Here is a 19,698-nt window from a genome sequence, read left to right on the forward strand (position 1 = left end):
GTTTGCTGTGACAATGCTCAGTGAATGAATGTAAATTAATTAGTTAAAAAAAAAATTTAAAAAGGAAAAAAATTTATGAGAGAGGGTCCAGCAGGTGGCATGGTGGCTAAGGCACTGGACTCCCACATAGACAATCAAGTTTTAAGCCCTGGATCAGAGGTTTAAAATATCACACCGAGAAACAGCATAATGGTTACATTGCTGGATTCCCACATAGTCAACCATGGTTCGAGTCCCGGACCCAGTGGCTTAAAACTCATGCAAGGCACACGTGCATGCATGCCTGAGATCCCAAGAGGAGAATAGAAGAGAAGGGATTGTAGTATAGCCACCAGCGCCCCTTGGGGGGCAGGTGATTTCTTGCTTTCTTTCTCTCTGTCTCTCTCTATCTGGCAAGCACACATGCCCTATAGCAAAAATCTTTCTTAAAAAAACAATATCAAACCAGAGAAAGGGTTGTGGTGTGACCACCCCCCTGGGAGGTGATTTCTCACTTTCTGTCTTTGTTTCTCTTTGATTCTCTGGCTAGTACATGTGCCCTATCTCAAAAATCTCTCTCACAGACAAAAAAATCACACCAGGTGTAGTGTGTGTGCATGTCCAAAATCCTAAGAGGAGAATGGAAGAGAAGGGATTGCAGTGTGACCACCCCTCTTGGGGACTGATTTCTCACTTGCCCTCTCTCTTGCTAATAATTCCTTTCAGCAATGGCCCACTTCAGACAGTTCCAGCGCCCAGGTACTCTGTGTTGACCTGGGTAGACCAACACTTCCACAGAGCCCCCCCCCCCATGTTCCCCATGTAAGGACCATATGTATGGTACCTAAGAGAGGGATTCAACCCATAGATATCAACTCCTGTCTACCTGCAGGCACTGGCCCCCTGGTGACTTCCATTCTGGATAATGCAGATCACACAGAAAGTGTCTCTGCTGCTCCCCAAGAGGATGCAGGGCCTTCCTCTGATGAGCTCCCCCGCAGGGCCAGCACTTAGGCTTATGCAGATGTGCCTGCCTCAGGCTGGGAGGGACACAGTGAGGGGACTAAGCCCACCCTTCTCCTCACTCACTAACCCTGCAGCCTGGCAGGTCTGTTTCCAGATTTCTTCTGACTTCAGACACTAGCTTGCTTTTCCTTGACAACTTTTATTTTGTTCTAACTGAAGCCTTTTGCTAGAGTCCCACAATTTAGCTGAGTTTAACTGTAGAATCCTCTTAATTTCCCTAACAGCTCATGCCTCCAAAACCCCTTTGTTAGCCAAAGTGGAGGATGGCAGGGAGGGTTGCTCTAGTGGGGTCTAGGGCCCTGCTCCTCCAACATCCTGATTCATAAGCCTTTATCTTGGAGGACAAACTAAAATCAGGGGAACCACTTGAGATGTAACAGGCACCCCAGGGTACTGACACCTAGATATGTTGTGAGACTTAACCACAGTCCTGTTTTGTGTTTTGAGAGCCTGAATATTCCAAGCTTTTCATGAGGGCAGCACATGAAAACAAAGACAGTCTGTTCTAATCATCTCTGAACTGTGACCGTTTTTCCCTTCGTCTCTCCAACCAAGCACATTGTCTCTCCAACCCCCGTACTCTGTGACTGTGTCGTACCTTCCCATCATCAAGACTCACCCCTGCACTGCCCACCTCTACTGCCCATCTCCGCCACCCTTCAAGGGGAGGCAACCCTCTCCTCTTCTCTCCTGGGTAATGCCTGAGAAATCAAATCCACATTACTCCCACAGGAGAACGTATGGGCAAAGGGATTCTCTTGGTCGCCCTGACAACATTTTCTGCCTTTAAATCTCATATTCAATAAATGCTAGTATATTTCAGATGCTCTGCATATAATATTGCATTGAATCATCTCAAAAATAGCATGAAAATAACAAAGCAGTAATACAACTAGACCCAACTGGCAAAGGTCCTGAGTTCATGCCCTGGGACCTCCCTGAGACGCGAGGCACACCCATGCCTATGATCTGGGCTGGCTGAGACTGGGATGGATCATGGTGTGAAGCCCTTGCTGGGGGTGGGGGGGGGCTCTTTCTCTTTCTCTCTATTGATGGATCATGGTGTGAAGCCCTTGCTGGGGGGGGTTCTTTCTCTTTCTCTCTACTCTCTCTCTCTTGCATGGAAAAAAACAAGAAAATAAAGTTTTTTAGAAAAAAGAAAGAAAGGAAGGAAGTCCCAAAAAGCTCAAGCAACTTGCCCAAGGACACACAACAGAGTCCTTAGTCTTGAGACCCTGCGTCCAGCTGGCTTTCTGCTCACCTTCACCTGGAATAACATCACTGTCTGCATCCCAGCCACCACAGTTATGTCCCTGGCACTGTCCCAGCCTGTCTGTGGAAGAAATCAAAGACATCTGTCTGTGAGGTCCTGTCGTGAGGGACTCTGAAAAGGTGGAGCCTACTTACCCCAGGAGGCTGCAGGAGAAACACCTCTAGTCATGGCTGTATGTGCTCAGGGCCCAGCTCTCCACCCATCTGAGGCTGCTGGTCATGGAGAATCATGTCTGTTCTAGAACCAGTGAGTGCACCCGGCCAGCTGGGAGCACCCATCCTGGACTATATCTTTGAGCGAGACCTGCCCCTCAAAAGTGTGCATTTCCACCTCTCCCCTTGGGTTAGCTACAGACCAAGATGCAGTCGAGAGTGAAAATAAGAGATCACTGTTAACTGGGGTCCCTAAAACATAATTTTCGCTATGCATTCTCTATTTGCTATTGTTTTTTCACCTGAAAAAGAGAGACACATGCCAAGAAAAACATCTAGAATAACCAATCCCATCTACCTGTCATGGAATCTCACTATGCTTAGGCTACTTATTGTCTTCTTAAAAATAGTATGTCTACCTTTACCCCAAAAGAGAAAATTCTCTTATCATCAAGTAATGTAATGAAGGTCCCATGTCTCCTTTGTCAGGTTTTACTCTGATATAAGAATCTAATTCTTACTCCATGAAATCTAAAAGAAAGATAAGTTAGAGATATATTTTGAAGTTTAGTTCAGGGTCAACTTATAATCATTGTCCTCAATGGATGGTTTAATGATAACATTAAAAAAAATCTAATACTGCAAATGATTCTTCAATAGGTTTCAGGGGGGAAAAAAGCAGCAGCTATTCCACCAAAATAAAAAAAAAAGTTACTATTTTTACCTCTCTTCTGTCAGAGATCACAGTGTATGTAGTGTTTAAAGATGAAGGTTTTAGAGTCAGAAAGACCTAGATTTATATCTGGTTCTGCCAACTTTCTGACCCTGTAAGCATTTTATTTGTCTTCTAAGTGTCACTTTCACGTCAATAGCATGGCAATAATAGCGATGCCTGACCCTAAATACACAGGGCTACAAGGAGACTTAAATAAGATGATGACAATGCGTGACTTACTAAGAACATAACTATAACTTAACTATAATTAATTAGTCAAAATAAAGGCTAGGCCATTATTTTGGGACCAGCTGGTCGGTGTTTGAGTCTCCCCTACTCTAATTACTATGTGAACTTGGGCAAGTTACTTCTCTGTGCCTCAGTGTCTTCACTTTGTAATATCTACCTCATAAGGCTGTGAGGATTAAATGAACTTATAGGACTTTATACAATGACAGGAATATACTCTAAACATAGGTATGTTCTTTAATTGACAGATAACATATGTGTTTATGAGGAATGAAATGTTTTGAGGGATATACATTTTAGAATGGTAAAATCTTCTTGATTAACAAATGCATTACCTCGTATAGTTTTTTGTGGTGTAGCAATAGTACATAATATCCACTCTCTTTACATTTTTTCTTTTTTTTTTTTTTTTTTACTGTAGGGCACATGCTCTTGCCAGAAAGACAGAGAGAGACAGAGAGACAGAAAGTGAGAAATCACCCCCTGGGGGAATGGCCACGCCATAATCCCTTCTCCTCCATTATTCTCTCAGGATCTTGGGCACATACGCACACTCCCAGCGTGAGTGTAAGCCACTGGGTCTAGGACTCAAACCATGGTCGACTACATGGGAGTCCAGCGACATAGCCATTACGCTAACTGCTGGTCCCTCTCTTTACATTTTTTAAGAATGCAATATATTATTAAGTATACTCACTCTGTTGTACAATATATTTCAGGAAGTTTATTCCTTTTATCTAATTTGAATTATATAGCCTCTGACCAACATCTTCCCATACTCTTCATTGCTCTAAGCACCCCAGCCTCTGATAATCATGATTATATTCTACTTCTAGGACATCAATGTTTTCAGATTCCAAGTATGTGTGAGATCACACGATATTTGTCTCTCTCTCTTTCTCTGTGGCTTATTTCACTTAATATAATGTCTTCCAGGTTCCTCCATTTTGTTGTAGAAGACATGATTTCCTCCATTTTTAAGGATGAATAATATTCTACTGTATATATTTCAACATTTTCTTTATCCACTAATTCGTTAATGCACATTTAGGTTTGTTTCATATTTGACTATTGTGAATGATGCTACAATAAATATGGGGGGGAGGGACGGGATGCAGCTACTTCTTTGACATACTAATCCCATTTCCTTTAGTTATATACCCAGTAATGGGATCATAGATCTATTTTTGATTTTTTGAGAAACCTCTGTATTGTCTTCCATAATGACTGTGTTTTTTTTTTTTCCCCCTTTTTTTTTCCTGAAAGCCAATAGTAGTTTATTAAGTAAAAGCTAAATTATATTCCCAAGAGGTAGGTGTGGGCCCAAGGGCAAGAAAGACAATGACGGGGTTTGGGGCACACATGCACACATGCCAAGCATGAGTTTTAAGTTTCCAGGTCTGTAAATGTCTGTTTGGTTCATTAGAGTGTAGTTTAAAAACCACTGTTTCTTTGTCGATTTTCTGTTTAGACTACATGTTCATTGTTGAAAATGAAAGTGAGGAGTTGAAATCCTCTACTATAATTGTACTGTGGTCTCTATCTCCCTTTTATCTATGAATACTTTCTTTATATAGTTAGATATTCCAATGTTGGGTACATAGAGTTAACAGTTGGTGTAGTCTCTGACTGAATTGACCCCTTTATCCTTGTATAATGACCCCCATTAGCTCTTTTTACAGTCTTTGACATAAAGTTTGTATTTTTCTGATGTAAGTAGACATATTCCTATTTTCTTCTGTTTCCATTTGCATATTTGCATAGAATATCTTCTCCCAACCCCTCAATATCAGCTATGTGTATCCTTATAGATGATGTGAGTTTCTTACAGGCAAGATATAGTTTGGCCTTATGTTTTTTTAATCTATTCAGTCACGATATGACATTTAATTGAAGAGTTTAGTCTATTTATATCCAAGGTAATCTTTTGTTCATTTTTTTCTAGTCATTTTATATTTACTTTCTTCCTTTGCTCCCCTTTGTTAAGTAATTTTTCTCTGGTAATGTATTTTAATTGTTCGTTTTTAATTTTTTTTGTGTGTATCTACCACAGTTTTTGCTCTGTGGTTACCACAAAGTTTACACAAACATCTTCTAACAGGTTATTTTCTGCTTTAATTTTTATTTTGGAGAGGTTTTTGCTGTAGGGCATGTGCAATCACCAGAAAGACAGCCAAACAGACAGAGACACAGAGAGACAGGAAGCAAGAAATCACCCCCCTGGGGGGATGGCCATGCCACAATCCGTTCTCCTCCATTTTCCTCTTAGGACCTTGGGCATGCAAGCACATGAGCCCGGTGTGAATTTAAGCCCTGGGTCTGGGACTCAAACCGCAGTCGACTACATGGGAGTCCAGTGACATAGCCATTACACCTATTGCTGGTCCTCTAACAGGTTATTTTAAACCAATAACTTTGATTGAAAGAAAAACAAACAAAAAAATCTCTATTCTGACACTCTTTTGGATGTCATGATTTACATCTTTTTGTATTATGTGTCCTTGAACAAATTATTGTAGCTATCATTCTTAATTGATTTGTCTTTCAATCTTCCAACTAATGCCATATATGACTTACATACGTGATTACAATAGTATTCTGAATTTGACTCTATGCTTATTTTTACTAGTGAGCTGTATTCTTTCAGATATACTTTTGTGTTATTAATTAGCATTCTTTTCCTTTGGCTTCTATCTAGTATTTCTTGTAAGATAAGTCTGTTAGTGATAAACTCACTCAGCTTTTGATTGCCTAGAAAAATACCTACCTTTTCTACATTTCCAAAAGACAGGTTTGCTGGGTATAGTATTCTCCATTGGCAGCTATTCCCTTCAGCACTATGAATATATAATCCCATTCCCTCCTGGCATGTGCTGTTTCTGCTGAGAAGTCTGCTACTGGGTATATCAGAACTCCCTTTTGTTATTTTCTTTTGTTTCTCTTTCTGCCTTTAGGATCCTTTCTTTATCTTTTACTTATTTCCCCCTGCATTTGCCAGAGGGCATGTGCACTTGCCTGAGGATGTGTGTGCTTGCCAGAGAGAAACAGAGACAAAGCGAGGGTAAAAGTACACTCTCAATGGAACTTGATCATACTGCAGCCCTTTCTCCCCATGGCTTCATTCTGTCTGGATATTGGGCATGCATGTACATGTGCCTAGCATGTTCATTGCCATTGATGCCAGGATTCAAACCATAGCTAGCTATGTAGGATTCAACTCTCTTAACCACCTGGCCATGGGGCTGGCCCTGTCTTTGACTTTTGATAGTTTAATTATAATGTGTCTGGAATAGTCTTATTTGGATTGAATCTTTTTTTTAAGAATTATTTTATTTAACTTTATGTATTTATTTATTTTAATTTGACCAGAGAGAGAGAGAGAGAGGGAAAGTGAGAAAGCAAGCCACCAGGTCTGGGACTTGAACCACAGTCGGTCATGTGGGAGTCCAGTGCCCTTAACCACATCATCTGCCAGCCTCATATCTTCTGATGACTTTTAACCTTCCTACATTTATCTTTCTCCACATTTTCTGCTATTATTTTATTAAATGTGCTTTATATTTCTGTTTTTCTCTACTCGCACTTGAACTCCAGTGATCCAAATTACGCTCTTTTGATGTCTCATAAATTCTGTGAGCTTTCTTAGTTCTTTTTTTTTTCTTTTTCTCCTTCAATATATATTTTCAAATAGCCTATCTTAAAACTCACTGACTCTGCTAAATTAATGAACTGTTTCTCTGTATTTTACATTTGCTGGGTATTCTTTTAAAAAAAAATGAGAGAGTTTTTTTCTATAGGGCATATACACACTCTCCAGAGAGAGAGAGAGAGGGAGACAGAATGACAGAAAGTGAGAAATCACCCCCCAGAGAGGATGGCCACACTGCAGTATCTTCTACTCCATTCTCCTCTTGGGACTTTGGGCATGCACTCACATGCACCTGGCATGAATTTTAAGCCATCAGGTCCAGGACTCAAACCATGGTTGACTATGTGAGAGTCCAGCAATGTAACCATTACACCATTTGCTTGTCCCTGCTGGGTAACCTTTATAATAGCTGTTTTGAATTATTTTTCAGGCAGATCATCTGTCTTCATTTTTAAAAAGTCTATTACTGGTACCTTATTTGTTCGTTTGGTAGCAGCATCGTGTTTCCCCAAATGTTCTTCTTGGTCCCGCTTCCATGACTGTTCTTGATTGGTCACGTGCCAGTGTTGGCATATTAGGGAACTGGTATTTATTCCAGCCTTCATGTCTTTACAGGGAAATGTTCTGAGATCGACACTGTGACTGAGGTCAGAGTATCAGTCCACAGAGGCATTACTAGACATGTCTCCTTTGGGGTTCCCGTAACTGCTCTCTGTTCACAGATGAGAAAGACTAAGATTGCGATCCAGGGCCATTTGAGGATATTCGGAGGGACAGAGGTTGGGAATCCTGCCACGGAAACTCTTTTGGCAGGACTCTGGTTGGATAGAACTACTCTGAAACCACAGCTTGGAAGGGTTGAAATCAAGCTTCAGGGCTAATTCAGAGTCTTTTGTGGGACCCATGTTGGCAAAACTAACCTGGTGGCACCAGCAGTCAAGACTCCTAGCCATTCCCTATGCAATCAGGATTCCTCCGAATCCATAGTTGAAAGGAGATGCTGGTAACAACATTCAAGGTCCTTTTCAGAATTGCTGTGGAAGAGAGGCCAGCATTCCTGTTCAAGCACTTCTATCGGGAGTGCCCTGAACAGGTATGATCATTCTAGGGCCATGGTAGGGAGGGGCCCATTGGGGTCTGCTGTGAAAAGGTAACTGGCAAGCCTATCCTGGTGGTTTAGATGGGCCCATTTCCTTCAGTTCCTTTTCCAAGCAGCATTGTGCTGGTGCCACAACTGAAGGGTGCTGATAACTTCTGTGTCCTCTGCCAAGACCAATGTTGGTGGGCAGAAGAGCCTCTAAGGCTGGAGACCTAGGGCACATGATTCCTCCTGATCCTTTGGCAGATGTGTTTGGTTGCAGGCTTAAGGCCAAACAGAGCTATAACCAAGTCCTTCAAAAAATGGGTCTATTTCCAGGCTTGAACTTGGAAGCACCATGTGTAAGTCTGCCAACTAGTGCAATCTGCACTCTCAAAATGACCCTCCTTGGTCCTGGGCTCCACCAGGGTTCCTACCTGAATCTGACATCTCTTTCGAAAAGATTTGTATGGAGATTGGTGCAGAATTCTTATTGTTGCGGGGGTGTGAGTGGATGATCTACTCCACCATCTTACTGACATCACTCTCTGGGTTGACTCTAAATCTGTGCTATTTAATATGGTACCCATTTGTCATATGTGGCTTTTGATACTCTGAGATGTGGCTAATATAACTGTGGGACTAAATTTTTGTATTTTAGTTCGTTTGAATCCATTTAACTTCAAATAACCACACATGACTGGAGACAACCATAGTGGACAGCACAGACTTAAAGCACTGCCTGGCCAGAGCACAGTTATTAGCATTATTTAGTAAATGCTAATCCAAGCATTCACTAGAAGCAGGAGTATTGCGGGTGCTAGGGAACAACATTTACAAATAAGCAATTGGTTATTATCAGCCATGACCAATATCTGGGTAGGAAGGAAAAAACTTAATTTCCAGTAAACATAGAATCTGTGATTGAAAGTAGTTGATTCAATCCATGAGTGAAAGTACTTGCATAAGGGCTATTAGGTGAACTAGTAAGTCACGTGAATCAAGTTGCCAATTTAATTCATTCTTACTCTTTCTCAAAATTTTCTTTTATTTCAGTTTTGACTAGAGTTACAAAATGTGTAACTACATTCAGCATGTACTCAGTGGAAGATAATTTGTAATTTCCTAAAATAAAAAATAAAAAAAAAACTTTTTTCATCCATAAAGCTTATATAAAAGTGTGTGTGTGTGTGTGTGTGTGTGTGTGTGTGTGTGTGTGTGTGTGTGTGTGTGTGTGTGTGTGTGTGTGTGTGTGTGTGTGTGTGTGTTGGTAATATTTCCATTTACCAAAAATCAGAAGAGTAGCTGCTCATTATCACGAAGCGCAAATGTCAAGAACTCAGCATTGGTGAGTGGTATTTAACTTGGGAAGCATTATATTACCAATCTACTGATCTATTCTTCAAAGAGGTATTTCCATGGAATATTGACAAAATCAAGGCCATAAAATGTTTGAAAAAGCATTGGATACCCCTGAGTATGGCATATGCTTTATTCTTTTCTCTGGTCCAAGTAATGGCTCGTCTTCTCCAAAGTGAATACACATAAAAGTTTCTTCTTGATCTAACCTTCTCCAGATTGCCTAAAGGCTCCCTTTATTTAAAGTTTTATGAAAGCAAGAAAATCAGAAACACAACTATGCTGATATGGAATTATTTTTATAGCAATAAAGAAAAGGGAGCTATGCAGACTCCTAAAAGAATTCAATGCAAACAGACGTTTTCTCCCCAAAGACCGATTGTTCTCAACATTTCATAGATGCCATAGGGGGAAGCATCACTTGGTCATCACATAACACAAAAACACTATATGTGGTCTCCATTTTCTTCAAAATAATTGGGAGGAGAGGAGACATCTCCACTTAAATTTTCCAAGCAACGGAGTCAGCAGGTGGCATGATGATTAAGGCACTGGACTCCTAAATGGTTGACTGTGGTTTGAGTCCCAAACCCAATGGCTTGAAACTCATGCCAGATGTGCATACATGAGTGCCCAAAATCCCAAGAGAAGAATGGAGGAGAATGGATTGCAGCATAGCTATACCCCTCCAGGAGATAATTTCTCACTTTCTCTCTCACTGTCTCTCACAATCTCTCCAGTGAGTGTACATGCCACACAGCAAAACCTTTTAAAATATTTTTTTTTTCAAACAGAAAACAGTGATGTTAGACATCGGGCAGGTTTCTATATTTAGTTTGGCTTGAGAGTCTGTTAAATTCTCAGTACAGAAGACAAATGTCAGAAAGGAATTACTGATTTTTTTCTTAACTGCAAGGAAATATACTCCAACCTGAAAGAGTCCTTCCTCTCGTATCTCCACCCATCCCCAGCCTTTTCCCTACTCCAATTTTGTCTACACCAGTGGTTTTCAAGGGAGAGGGAAATTTTCTTCCTAAGGGATATTTGGCAACTTCTAGTGACACTTTTGGTTGGCCTGATTAAAGTGGGGAGTGCTCTTGGCACCTGGTGGGTAGAGACCAGAGATGCTTTTTAACTCTACATTGTGTAGAACAGGATCCACAACAAAGATGGAATTCCCTGGCAAAAATGTCCTAATAGGAAATTTGAGCCCTGTCCAGAAACGATTAACTTGGCTGTCCTCATCATGGACATCCATTGCTACACCAAAGGCATTTCCTCCTGCTGCTGATGGAGAGTAGCCAGTGGCCATGGCTATTAACCTAGCCTTAATTAGGCTGGTTTTATAATGAGGAAAATAATGCAATTTTAATTAGTAATTTTCCATCTTTGTCTCTAAAGTATTTTATTGCTTTGACTGGGAGAGACCCAGTCAAAGCAATAAGCTCTCCCCATCACGGTGGTTCTATTGCCAAAAAGAAGAAAAACAAACTAAAATATACTGTGAAACTTTAGTAAAAAGTGAAAATAGTTAAGAAGACAGGTGAACAGAAAGAAGTTTTACTTGTTGCTAATATGCTGCATTCTCTCTCAACTTGTTTCTTAGGTTCGTGGTGCTCAAATAGTTGGTTCTGACATGGTTGTGACAGTTGAGTTCACCAATCCTTTAAAAGAAACTTTGCAAAATGTCTGGCTATACCTGGAGGGTCCTGGAGTGATAAGATCAAAAAGGAAGATGTTCAAGTAAGTGCTGTGGGGGAACCTGGAAGATAATGGGGGAGGAGAGGGGAGTTTCTCTCTCTCTCTCTTTCTCTCTCTCTCTCTCTCTCGGTCTTTTCCAAATATGCATGTAATCCCTAAAGAAAATATTTTGGAAGCCATTACTTCCTTATTTACCATTTCTCTGAGCCATGGAGTAAAAACAAGGTTGGCTTGATCAGCACTTCCATCATTTAATACTTAAAACTACCCTAATGAGGTTATGATTATTATCTCTCTCTACATTGAGGAATTTGAGACTTTGAGAAGTGGACTGGTTGACCCCCATATTCTATAGTTTATGCGAGTAGAGCCAAGATTTAGACTCAGGGTGGTAAGTCTTAGAATCCAAGTTTTCATCGTTTTGCCATACTACCTCTTCATGTTTCAGTTCTACTAATATTTATTGGGTTCCTAATGTCAGATATTAGGCTGCAAGATGCCTCTTTTCATGGGTCTTTCTTTCTGTAAAAAAATATATATATTTGACAGTAATTTTTAAATTTACATTCCAATCATTGCACAACTTTATAATGCACAGTATGATTTTTCTAAGTATGCTTGTAGTACATGACAATCAAGTCAAGGATATTTCCATATATGTCATTTTCAACAAAGAACTTTACATTTTTTTTGTCTGTTTAATGTTTCTTCTCTTTACCTCTTCCACCCACCTCTACCATTCACTCCCTTCCCTTACAGTCTCTAGTATCTACATTTATCCTCTTTACAATCAGCTTCAGATCTTTCCATGTCTGCTAACAAAATGCAGGTATTTGGTACATATTGAGCAGGGATATACAGTGTGTGACTTTCAAAGTCCGGCTCACTTTGCTTAGCATTAAGTCTTCTATGTTCATCCACTTTGAATCAAATGACAGGGTCTTATTGTTTCTCATGGTTGAGAAGTATTCTATAGCATGAGTCCTTTTCTTCAATCTCTACTTCACAGGTTTTACCAACATAGTCACTATCTAGAACTATTGCTTCCCACCATTGTTTTTTCAATTGGGTCTAAAGTGTTCTAAACTAAGTTCCACATTCAGGGGGCCAAAGACCACCATAGGCTCTGTAATAATATGAGTGAAACTCAGCTTCCTCATACACAGTACCTTGATATTGTACCCTACGTTCTCAGGTTCTGTGACTTCTGATGAAAATATATCACTTAGCAAGACAGCCCATTCCATGAGCAGGTAGATCTAAGTGTAAGAAATATGTTTTTCTACCTTTTGATCCTACAAATGATCCTATTTCTGTCATATGTACTGACACAAAATAAGGTCCATCTCTCTTCCATCTGATGGCTTGCAAAATGTTTGCAAATAGCTGTCTCATCTTCCCTGAATCTTCACTACTTGGGGCCAAATACCTGCCCTGACTTCATCTCTCCTGCCTTTAATGTGGTTTCAGCTCCCTCCCTCTCCCACACACTTCAATTTGTCAGCATTCCTCTTAAAGTGTGACACCCAGAATGGATACCAATCTTTGAGGTTTATTACTTTCATTTCTACCACAAATAAGTCCCTGTCAGCATCAATCAATCTAGCACATTTCCTGTGGGGTGACCTTCTAAGACATAGAAAGGGAGGTGAGAGAATTTGGAGACTGTCTTATAATCAGATATATTGGGAATTTTCCCAACCCCCTTTATGGAAGCTCTTCCACTCTGGGGAATCTGTGGGGCAAGTGCAAGCCCTCACTCACCCTTTTGAGGACCTTTTTATTGTTCACTAAGAGCAGTCTGCATTTCTTTTAAATTATGCTACTTGCAGCTTCTGCATCCCATTCTTTAAGAGAGACCTTACTGCAGATGTAATAAACAACAGAGAAAATCATTTGAGTGCTTTTCAAAAACTGAAAGCACAAAACATAACGACCCTCCTGTGCTAATAAGAAAGTTGTGGGGAAAAAGAAATTAAATTAGAGATCAACCCCAGATAGAGGGAGAGGTTAGCAATGATAACCCCATTTTCGTCAGAAATGACAGTCTCCCTCACCCGTTCTCGCACCTTCCCACTCAAATCAGATGCAAGAATCACTCAGGCAAAGTGAAACACATTTCCCCTTCCAAATAGCCCCCCTATGCATCCAAATTTTCCTTCTCAAGCAGTATTATAGATTGACGGTACCAGAACCTCCTGTTACCTTTTTGCCTTGGCTGTCCCCAAAATCCCATTTTGAGCAAGACTAGGGTATGAAGAAAGACATGTCTTAGGAAAAATGAACCCTGGTACAATACAATAACCCACATTTGAGAGGCATAGGGATCCCAGGGATCATCGAGATAGGGCAAGGTGAGGTGACTCAGGGAAAGAAGAATGAGGCTAGTCCCTACATGGACACAAAGCAATTGTCCTGCCCTCTTCTTAGCTTATGGTATTGTTGGTAATTACTACAGACAGTTAGGTCTATGGCAGAAGTAAACAGAAAGCTAGGTCTTCTGTCCTAATCCATGTGAGCAGCTGTAACACAAATACCATAGGGTAGCTTCACCACAGATATTTATTTCTCACAGTTCTAGAGCCTACTAAGTCCAAGATCAAGGTGCCAGCTAATTTGTCTCCTGGTGAGGACTCTCTTCCTTGCTTGCAGATCCCATCTTCTCACTACATCCTTATATGGCAGAAAAAGAGAGGGCAAACTTTCTGGTATCTTCTTCTAAAGAAACTAATCCCATCATAAGGGCCAACCCTCATGACTTCATCTAATCTAATTACTTCTCCAAAGCACCATCTCCAAATCCTATTGGAAGTTAAGGCTTCAACAAGTACATTTTATCAAAGGATACAAACATTCAGTCTGTAACAGTCTTCAATCTCTCATGGGAACACAGATCCAGGGTGGTATCTATTCCAGATAGGGAAAGGTTCTCTCTTACAGATGGTCAAATATTGGGACAAACATGACATGGACAACATTTATTGTTGGGCTGGACTTGGGGCTTTGGAGCAAGGATCACTTTCTCTGTTTACCCCTGTCTCTAGTGTACATCTTCACAACAAAGACCTGAGCCAGTCAGCACTCACTTTTATGTGGTCAGATCATTGGAAACACTCCTCTGACTATTTTCCCATCCTTTGGGTAGATACCCAGCATCCACATGTATTGCAGCATTATACACAATTGCTAAGACATGGAATCAACCCAAATGTCCAAGAACAGATGAGTGGATTTAAAACAATATAGAATATATGTACTATGACATACTGTTCAAGCATAAAAAAAACAATGAGGCCTTGATATTTGATACAAAGTGGACAAATATGGAAGATTTAATGCTGAGCAAAGCAAGTCAGACTATGAAAGAAAGGCATGGTATGTCTCTGCTCAATATATATGTAATATCTACACTCTACAGCAGAAACCAAGGGATTGGAACATATAATAGCAGTGAGGGCAACTGTAGGTACTAGAGACAGAAGAGGAGTGGTAAGTAATGGGTGGTGGGAAAAGAAAAAAACATTTAACAGACAAAAAAATGAAAAGTGATCTGTTGGGTCAACAGGTGGCACAGTGCTTAAGGTGTTGTACTCCAACATGGCCAACCCTGGTTCGGGTCCCAGACCTGGTGGCTTGCTTTCTCACTCTCCCTTTCTCTTTCTCTCTCTGGTCAAATTGAATAATAATAATAACAATAATAAATTAAAATAAATGATTATTTTTAAAGATATGTTATCTGCTATGGTAATATATATTGCAATAACTTTGACTTGACCAATGCTCACTGTATACATGCTGGAAAAAATATTTTGTACACTGTAAAGATGTACAATGCTTAAACATAATAAAAACAAATTAAATTAGGAGCCAGCAGGTGGCATGGACGTTAAGGTGCTGGATAGAACATAGTGTTCTCTGTGGTTTGAGTCCCAAACGTGGTGGCTTAAAAATCACACTGGGCACATGTGCATGTGTGCCCCAAATCCCTAAAGAACAGAGAAGGGATTGTGATATGGCCAATCATCCCCCAAGGGAGTGATATCTCTCTTTCTCCCTCTCTGTCTCTCTCTGGGGACACACATGCCCTACAGCAAAAAGTAAAAAAACTAATAAGTATTTTTTTGTTCAAAAAAAGGGGGGGCACTAAGAAGGCAAAAACCACTCCTCTGTACCCTGTGTTGCCAAGATCTGATCTAGGAGTGCCAAATGCATTTACCAACTTGAACCCCCTAAAACATACAATTCCATAGAATCATAATCTTCTACAAGACTGCATCTCTTCCTTTTTTTTTTTTTTTTTTTTGAGAGATTTTAACTATAGGGCACGTGCGTTCACCAGACAGACAGAGAGAGACATAGAGACAGAAAGCGAGAAATCACCCCCCAGGGGGGATGGTCACGCCACAATCCCTTCTCCTCCATTCTCCTCTCGGGATCCTGGGCACACACGCACACGCGCCCGGCATGAATTTTAAGCAACTAGGTCCGGGATGCAAACTGCGGTCGACTACATGGGAGTCCAGCGACATAGTCATTATGCTAACTGCTGGTTCCCTACCCCCCCGGCATGAGTTTTAAGTCACCGGGTCCGGGACGTGAACCGCGGTCGACTACGTGGGAGTCCAGCGACATAGCCACTACGCTAACTGCTGGTTCCCAAGACTGCATCTCTTCCAAGGACACAAATCTTAGTCAGGGCTTCGGGGCCAGCAGATGGTATAGTGGTTACATCACTGGACTCTTGCATGGTTGACCATAGTTTGAGTCCTGGACCCAGTGGCTTGAAACACCCAGGCACATGTGCATGTGTGCCCCAGATCACAAGAGGAGAATTGAGAAGGGATTATGTGTTGGCCATGCCCCTGGGAGGTGATTTCTCACTCTCTCTATGTCTGTCTCTTACTAGCAAGCATGTGTGCTCTAGGGCAAAAACTTCTACCAAAAAAAAAGAAGAAAGTCAGCGAATCACCCCCAACACCTGTTAACCCACATCCCTCCCAGATGTGGTAACTCCAAGGCAGGGATTTTTTAATTCAAAACAGAGGACCTGGAAGGTGAGAGCTGTTGAACAGAGAATTGGAGCTAGGAACAAAGAAGGGGCACCACATTTCACTCCTCGTCAGGGAGAGAATATCCAACATGGCTTACCTTCCTGCCCTTCCCTATGACCTTCCTCCTGTATGCAATGCTCAGAGGTTGTGCTCTCACAGACTGCTTTAAATTTATATACTTGGGGGAACCAGCAGTTAGCGTCATGGCTATGTCGCTGGACTCCCACGTAGTCGACCGCGGTTCGTGTCCCGGACCCGGTGGCTTAAAACTCACGCCGGGCGCGTGTGCGTGCGTGCCCAAGATCCCGAGAGGAGAATGGAGGAGAAGGGATTGCGGCGTGACCATCCCCCCTGGGGGGTGATTTCTCGCTTTCTGTCTCTATGTCTCTCTCTGTCTGTGTGGCGAGCGCATGCGCCCTACAGTGAAAATCTCTCTCAAAAAAAAAAATTTATATACTTGGCACTTCCAGACCATCAAATAATTCATCTTCCAGATTTATTTTTCTCTTTTCAAAAATGATCAAGTTTAGTGAAATTCCCCGAGTTTGTGATTTGGGTTTAAACTTTAAGTTTCTCAAGTAGGACAGAAGCTGAGAGCTAGACACACAGAAGACAAACCAGAGATAGTTGCAGTTTATTGTAATAATAATCCCATTTGCCTGCATGCATTCAAGATGATAAATGACCAGCATATCCTGATGGCTCAGCACATTACTGAAAATCATTTATCACAACATCCATGCCCAGGAAATAGAATTATTCCAACATTACTTTACTTACCAAAATGGGCAAATGATTTTCTTTCTCTTTTTCTGTCTCCTACCTGACATGCATGTATGATCTTCTTATATGAATATTTTCATATAGACACATCATTATGCAGATGGTCTTATGAGAAAGAACAAGTGATGAAGTAAAGTTCAGCCTTTCTGTTTGAGATAGTTACCTATATTACATAATCCCAGGACAGATCCTTAAGCAGGATAACTGTTTCACAAAGTGCTTCTGATTGATCACTCTTGAAACCAGGAAAGAGAATATGAATGGGTCTAGGTAAAAATAGCACAACAGTTGGAAAATAAATATCTCAAATTTCTATCTATATTGAATTGATCACTGTAAATCAAGGACAGAGAATTGTCTCCCTGCATAGAGGCAGAAAGAACTTTCTCAAATTATTTTGCAGAGTTCAGGCCGAGCAAACAATAATCACTAAGGTGCTAGTGATAATAATAATAATAATAATAATAATAACACATTTCTAACATTTCTTGGTACTTGTCATGTCTTGTTATGGTTCTAAGTACAATACAAATGTTAATTCACACTCCCATCTCCTCACTCTATATTTCATAGTGCCCACCTTTTACAGATGTGGAAAACAATGGCATGATCAATATTCTTTAAACCTTGAGTTATAAAATCAATTTACCAAGTTTGAAAACAACATACATGCACATTATACACACATGTGAATCTTTTCCATGACTTGGCTTTTATATAACTGATTAAAATAATTTATATATGGGCCAGCAGGTGCCATGTGTTGGTTAAGACCCTGGCCTCCAACATGGCTGACAATAGTTTGAGTCCAGTAAATGGTGGTTTGCTTTCTCACTCTTCTTCTCGCTCTCTCTGTGTCTCTCTGGTCAAATTTAAGAAGATATAAAATTAAATAAATAATTATTTAAAAAATAATTTATATGGCCCCATTTATAAAGAATACAGATTTTATAAAGCATTAGTAAATACTAAATTGATTTAGACATTTGAGATTATCAGTGTCAAATTAATGCCTGGAGCTGCCCCATAGAGAAAACTCCCAAGGCTGCAGATGCCTTTTCCAATTCACCGGCTGCAGATATGAGAGAAGAAGGGATTTATTATCAGTGTCTGAATTTCTTACGTTTGGGCACTTTTTATCTCAGGAGGCATACACCCCAGAGCCGGCTCAACTATATGTTGTTTTACTGACCCTGGAGAAAATTTAAGTGTTCTGACTTTACAGAGAATAGGTCAAGTATAAATATGGTTTTATATTTCTCCCTTCATTTTAGCTCTACTTAAAATGATGCTGCATGACCCCTGACTCTCAAGGGTCAATGAGAGTTCATGTAGCTAGAGTCCTTAGGCCACTCTTGACTTCTTGATAGTTCTTCCTTACAGTCCCTCCCACAGCCATGCCAATCCAGAGCTCAGCATCTCACCCAGCTCCTTTGCTGCCTCCTGCCAGGTCCCTGTGTGGTGTTTAATGGGAAATGCCTTACCTGAGCCCTTGGGCCCTCTCTTAGGGATCTATGAATTTAACTACAGGCTTCTTGTACACAATAATCTCCTCTTCTTGGAGACCAGCCTTCTTTTCAGGTCCCCCATTGTGCTTCTGTGTGTAGTGTACTGTGATCTTCTCAGACCCCAGTCGTTCTAGCAGCCCAGCTCCCTTCATGAGCGCTTATGCTCTGGATGCTGGGGGGAACAGGGGAATTCTTGCCTGGCTCAGCCATTTACCAGTTATACGACCTGATGTATAGAAATGTAGAAGTCACTTGATGTCTTTGACATTTTTCTTTAGCTATAACTAGAGGATAAAAATGCCTTCTTGGGTAGATTAGAAACACAACACAGCACCTCCCTTTGAGCCACTCTTGCACTGCTAACTCCCTTTCCCTCCTTCAACTATTATTCTATACTTTTCCATTCATCTGAGTACAAGTTTTCCCAGGAGAACTGAGAACCCTTGGTCTCTTGTGTGCTCAAAGAACTCTTTCCTTGAAACTCAGCCACATTTGCATGGTGGGAATCCCAGTCATTCTGCAAATTCAGACTCCACTGGGGGCAATGAGTTTGGCACAAAACTTTAGCGAACTCACTAATGTCACAGATTTTGCTTTGAGGCCTCAGTTCTTCTCATTTATAGCTTCCAACTAAACCAGCCACATTGGTAATGTGCCCTTCACTTTCTACTCAGCCTAAACTTTGGACTGCAACCCAAGGATTGCTTTTGCCTAAAAGTCACCATAAGATGCTGATTTGGTGTCATTTTGTCACACAATAAATTCATCTAATGGGCTTTGGAGATGGTGAACCAGTCCTTTGTCATCACATAAACAATCAAATAAAGAGACTAGTACAACTAAAATGGCAACAGCTAATAGTTCCTGAATGTCCACTACCTACAAAACCTTATCCTAGGCTTTTTGCTTTGGGTATTTCACTTAATTCTCACATATTTCATTTAATTATCTTCATTTAATTCTCAGTGCTATGAGGTGAGCTCTGCGTTACATGTTTTTCATTTTACAGATGAGAAAGTTGAGGCTTAGGAAAGGTCAATAAATTGCCTAAAATTACAGAGTGAGTATGTTCAAGAGTCTGATTTTGAGTAGTAGTGTCCTGACTTCAGTTTATGGAATGCGTAACCATTCAATAAGGTTTTTTTTTTTTTTTGGAAAGGGTTTTTCTTTTTTGT

The 19,698-nt window shown here is 40.7% G+C and overlaps 1 protein-coding gene across 1 annotated transcript in view; it reads left to right on the plus strand.

Moving 5' to 3' along the window:
- F13A1 (coagulation factor XIII A chain) overlaps positions 1-19,698 on the plus strand; it is a 194,183-nt gene that overhangs the window by 169,285 nt on the left and 5,200 nt on the right. The window contains exon 14 of the mRNA XM_006141237.3: positions 11,087-11,223. Within this exon, the coding sequence (XP_006141299.2) occupies positions 11,087-11,223 (137 nt within the window). The remainder of the gene's footprint in view (positions 1-11,086; positions 11,224-19,698) is intronic.

This window comes from Tupaia chinensis, unplaced genomic scaffold (assembly GCF_000334495.1).
Source record: "Tupaia chinensis unplaced genomic scaffold, TupChi_1.0 Scaffold000048_1, whole genome shotgun sequence".
Taxonomy (NCBI): Eukaryota; Metazoa; Chordata; class Mammalia; order Scandentia; family Tupaiidae; genus Tupaia; species Tupaia belangeri.